The sequence below is a fragment of the Oncorhynchus tshawytscha genome, linkage group LG02 (assembly GCF_018296145.1).
Source record: "Oncorhynchus tshawytscha isolate Ot180627B linkage group LG02, Otsh_v2.0, whole genome shotgun sequence".
NCBI classification, from domain to species: domain Eukaryota; kingdom Metazoa; phylum Chordata; class Actinopteri; order Salmoniformes; family Salmonidae; genus Oncorhynchus; species Oncorhynchus tshawytscha.
In genome coordinates this window covers 20,578,944-20,584,259 of record NC_056430.1, presented here as the reverse complement: position 1 = coordinate 20,584,259, position 5,316 = coordinate 20,578,944, and the positions used below count along the sequence as shown (strand labels likewise).

Below are 5,316 nucleotides of genomic sequence, written 5' to 3'. Positions count from 1 at the left end.
CTTCTGCCACAGCCCACGCACCCTCACTGCTCTGTGACCAGACCTGATCACTCAGAAAACCATGGGAACTTGGACTCTCCTGGCTACAGACTCTGACTCACTGTCTGGGCTACAGAGTAGGAGACTTAACTCCCTCAAAACAAGGAAATATAGACTTGGAACCAGGTTAAATAAGATGAATGTTGGCCAACAAATCTACTCTCTCTTTCACACACTTGCGCAGTGTTTAAACAGTGGCTGCAGGAGGCGAGTGGCAGGTGGAGACATTGAGCAGGTGCATATGCAGTTGTACCTGTCCATCACTCAGTGTGTTCACCTGCCTCTCTCTAAACATCACAATGTCCAACTCAAACTGCTCATCCACAACCAACACACTACATTTACAGTTGCTGAAAGAGAGCCATATCCATATATATCAGTCTCTAACCAAACATGTACATACCTGGCTGTTGTATAAGCAGTGTTAACTCAGACTTTTTAAAATAGCTCATTTTAAAAGGTAACACTTTTTTTTAACATAAATTACTTTATTGAATGTAAATCCATCAGCTATGAAATATTTGAAATAGAAGTGAAAGACAAACAAACACAGTAAAACATTGAAATAAGACTACATACAATCTGAACATTGCACTGTAAAACACCACCATATAAGGTTTAGGATTTTTTTTATCCATCTCTGTACAGCCAGGGCTGTGAAACCGTGCTTCTATGAGACATTTTATTTGGCCCCTTCTTCCCCCAGTTCTGAGTGTTTGATGCATAATATTAATACACTTAGTCAACATTTAAAAAACTACTACCAGTTGAGGTAAGAAGGCACGGCACATCTTTGGTTTAAAATAATACATTTCATAAAACAAGTTTATATCTTACAAAAATGGTGGTTCTCTCTACCATTGTCGAGAACAATGGGAATATTTAACACTGTGGTAACCTGGAGTGCATGGCTTTCAGGAATTTAAACAACATTGAAGGAGCAAAGCTACCATGAGGAATGACGACAGAAACAAATGGCTTTATCCTATTTCGGAAACACATCAGATTACAGTGGGGCTTGGTGTGGTCAAAATAGCGGCTTAAGACAAACCCATTGGAGACAAAAGCATACAAAGGGACCAACGGACTCCATCCTCTTTGTGACGATGACATACTTCCTCTTTCTAGGGGCGGTGGAAGTCACCTGTTATCGGCCCAGTAGAGGTCAGGGCCAGAGCACCTGTTAGCACCCTGTCTATCTACACCACTCTACCAGCGACAGCTGTGTGTGTATGTCATGCTGAGAGATGTATCCCACCCACGCACCTTTACATCTCTCAGCAGCTGTGTCTGTGTCTAGGCCATGATGATCCGGAGCTGGCTTGGCCAACACAGAGGCTGGGCTAGACTCAAAAGTACACGGTCACACTAACCCCCATGAGTCTACAATATGTATGAGAAAAAACAATGTTGGGACTGGGAGAATGGCAGGATTACAGAGTTCAGAACATCTACCAGATTTGGCTTGCAATGGGAGGAGTTTGAAAATCTGAGGAGTTCCTTAAATGTGATTGAAACAGAGAAACTGAGATGGCTATGGAAGTTGCATTCAAAGAGATGAGTCAGGGTCAACTTCCTCTTCTACTAGTTAATGGTGGATCTATGGTCTCTGTTGGCAGATTGGTTCAGGTTCCTCTAGTCTTGCTTATGGTATGGGTCTGTAGATGCCCCCACCGCCCTGAGGTCCCTCTGCGGATAACTGCCTGGCTCATTCCTGCTCACACTGTGGAGGAGGAGCAGCAGCTGGCTGCACTGTGTTTCTGGAGGAGGGACATGCGGCTGAAGGTACGGGAACACACGCCACATTGGTACTTCTTCACCTCAGCGTGAGTCTGCAGGTGCGCCCGCAGGTTGGAGCGGTCAGCAAAGGCACGGTTACAGTGTTGGCAGGAGAACGGGCGTTCACCTAAGGAGGAGATCGTAGGAGGAGCATGGGTTAGAGGTGCATGACACTAACTGTGACTTTAAGGACCACACACACCGCACCGAATGTTGATCTGCCATTCATCTGTGTGGTGTGTTTTAGGGACCATCTGCTGATGTACGTCTGACTACCGACATTGTCGCACAATTCTACACGAAGACAGACACAGCCGGCACTCTGTTCAGAGGGGCTAAGTACTCTCGGCCCGCAAATGCTATTGGTGTGTCCAAGCCTTTAAGCCTCTGTCTGTATATGAGATGGGGTCTGTGAACCTTGGCTTTGATTAGCAATACAATGCTAACTTTTCTCCCCCACACAATAATATCAATTTGGCTGTCTCAGGCTCAGCAGAGTGGTTCATTAACACCTTAGTGAATCACCCTCAAAGCTCATTTAAAGGGTAATGATGAATCTGGTGTCAGGCTGGGTGAATCACTACCAGACTTGAATTAACATGATTAAATCAGTGCCAAATTAGATTACTACTTTCAAGTTGCTGCTGGTGGTAAGTGGGCAGTTTGATAGCTGAGAGCTTCCTTATGCTCTTTGTCCCCTTCATCACAAGATAATCCTGCATTCTGTTGTCTCAAACAGTAGCCAATGATACGACCATTCTCAGTGAGTCATTGTTAGGGCTCCCGAGTGGTGCAGAGGTCTAAGGCACTGCATCTCAGAGCAAGAGGTGTCACTACAGTCCCTGGTTTCATTTCAGGCTGTATCACATCTGGCCGTGATTGGGAGTCCCATAGGGTGGCGCACAATTGGCCCAGCGTTGTCCGGGTTTGGCCGGGGTAGGCTGTCATTATAAATAAGAATTTGTTCTTAACTGACCAGCCTAGTTAAATAATAGATACAATAAAAAATATATATTAAAAATGCAGTAAGGTAGAGTCACAATAGAGCCCCACAGTGGAGGTGTCATAATACCCATAAAACCTAGAGGTCAAACAGGGAAATGGTTCCAATTGTTTTTCAACCATTCATTATTCCTATAGGGGATTTTAGAAACGCTTAAAATACAGGCTGTGTTTAGTGTAGGCTTACCCTGGTGTGACGCTTTGATAACCATGTAAATGTCTCTCGGACAAGGTGACTTTCATCAATATATTCGGCTCTATTCACTCTCAGAGTTTCGAAAATGCTAACTAGCATCAAAGTAGACATCATGCAAGACAACAAATCCCTGCAAGCTCCTGCACGTCATCGCTAGCTGGCACCTTTGCTAACAGGCACATTTTTAAAAATGTAACCAATTTATTAATTACTACATTTATCTAACATTAGATAGTTAATCCAGAGATTATGACCTTTTCCTCAACTTCACAGTCTGTTTCTAAAAAAATGAATTGTGGGGGGGGGAAAACTATTGGAACTATTTCCTTATTTGACCGTTAGATTTTATGGGTACTATGACTCATACTGTGGTACTCTATGAGTGATCAATGACCAACGAGCCCACAGGGCTTCTTCATGTGCTCATGTCTACCACTACACTGTAATGATGATCCAATCAACTGAGTAACCAAACCTCCCTTCCACCAAAGTCATACCAAATGGCAAGTGTAGGATTTCTTACCAGTGTGTGTGCGAATGTGGCCGCGCAGCAGCCAGGGCCTGGAGAAGGCTTTTCCGCAGGTGGGGCAGACACAGGGTAGTGTGTGTGAGCGAATGTGCATCTTCAGAGCCCCCAGGCTGGTGTACTCTTTAGGGCAGTGCTTGCAGAAGAAGGCTGGCCTTGCTGCAGTGACTTGGGCCACTCTCTCATCCTCGTTCGGGGCCCCATGACTCTTGGTGCTGGTGCGTTTGGGGCGCTGAGGGGGGTGGTAGGTGTCTGTGGGTTCGGGGCTGGGGGGGTCAGAGGTGCGCCCCTCGTCCTCCTCCCCACTGCTACTGGCACTGCTGCTGAGGCTGGAGGGGGAGCTGAGGTCTAGGGGTCCAGGGGTGGGAGAGGCATCAGTGGGGAATGTGGGGACGTAGAGAGCTGGAAGGAAGCTCACGTCCCATACCAGTCCCGCTGTGTAACAGGTGGTAGCTGAGTTGTTGTCCCCTGCTGGAAGCTCAGCTAGTGGGTACCTCTCCAGTGAGGTGGCTGAGGGATGAGGAAAAGGGTTAGAATACAGAGGTACATTTACAGCACTGTTGTCAGATACTAAGATGTTTTCATCATGTACATACGATTAATGTAACTGGAACGACACAACACAATAAAAAAAATATTATGATATTTGGATAGGCAACATATTTTCAACTTGTAAAGCAACAACTGCCACTGTCAAGTTTCCCCAGAGTATATTTACACACACAAAAAAGAAGTTTCAGCAAAGCTGAGATTTCATGGGCCATTTCCTCCCACATATTTACATGGGGTAGAAACATGAATGGTAGCTCTGTACAGTTTAGGGGGAACTTTTATAATGGGCCTTACTTGAAAACTGAGAGAGTATAATTTATAAAAGGTTGCCAACAAGGAGAAAGTTGTAATGGAAAAAGTTGTAAAAACTTTTTTTTTAAACATATTTCCAAAGGTTTATTGTAAGGAACACGAATAGAGAAAACAGGTGAAGGAATACATAAAGTAAAACTTACTCACCATTTTGACACTCCAATTCACTGTAGTTGGGTTTTTTGTTGGCGAAATACTTTTTGACCAAGAAAGACCGAGGCATTTTTCCACTTTGCGAAATATGTGGGCAAAATATCCACTGGTTCAAACTGTGGAAATAGGCAGACGTCTAGGATTTAGATCCACATGAGAATGGCTGTATATAGAAAGAATAAAATATTACTGAAACGTATAGTCCACCAGTTTGTCTGAACTTGTTCAACTGTGGACCACTGTGTGACTGTCTCCAAAATGCTGCTCTCTCTTTGCTGAAATACTCTGACACAGGCAATGGGGGTGTGCTCGCCCCGAGGGCACACCCCACCTACATATGAGCGCAGGAAGCGACACTCGCTAACCCATTCCTAAACAAAAACATGTGCCCCAAAAGCGATAACAATGGCCAAATTGACCTGCATACAACACACATCAATGCAATAGTCTTTGACCATTCCGATTACGCAAATTAAACACTTGAGGGCAATAGCGCGCTTCCATAAACAGATTGACCCATCTGGAGACGTGCATGGAGACAATTGCGCAAACGTGTCAGATCACTAAACAGCTCATTTATTCGACTTCAAGACAATAATGATTGTTCTTTAAGACGCCAGTCTGTCTGAAACAGGAGAATGATGGTTTGACTGCTGTGTATGTCGATTCTATCAATAGCTCCATAGGCCAACAGTCCAACTGATTAGGCCACATAGGGCGAGACAGTCCTTTTTGTATTGTTTTCTTCAGCATGATC

General features: G+C 44.6%; 1 protein-coding gene across 1 annotated transcript; it reads right to left on the bottom strand.

The window, feature by feature from the left end:
• Nucleotides 1–506: 506 nt before the first annotated feature.
• On the bottom strand, nt 507–4,949 carry LOC112219788 (protein snail homolog Sna). Its single transcript, XM_024381299.2, has 3 exons — nt 4,554–4,949; nt 3,540–4,052; nt 507–1,945 (listed from the first exon to the last, which is right to left on the bottom strand). Exons 1-3 carry the CDS (start codon nt 4,627–4,629, stop codon nt 1,758–1,760), a joined length of 777 nt encoding a protein of 258 aa, XP_024237067.1. The 5' UTR covers nt 4,630–4,949; the 3' UTR covers nt 507–1,757.
• Nucleotides 4,950–5,316: the final 367 nt, after the last annotated feature.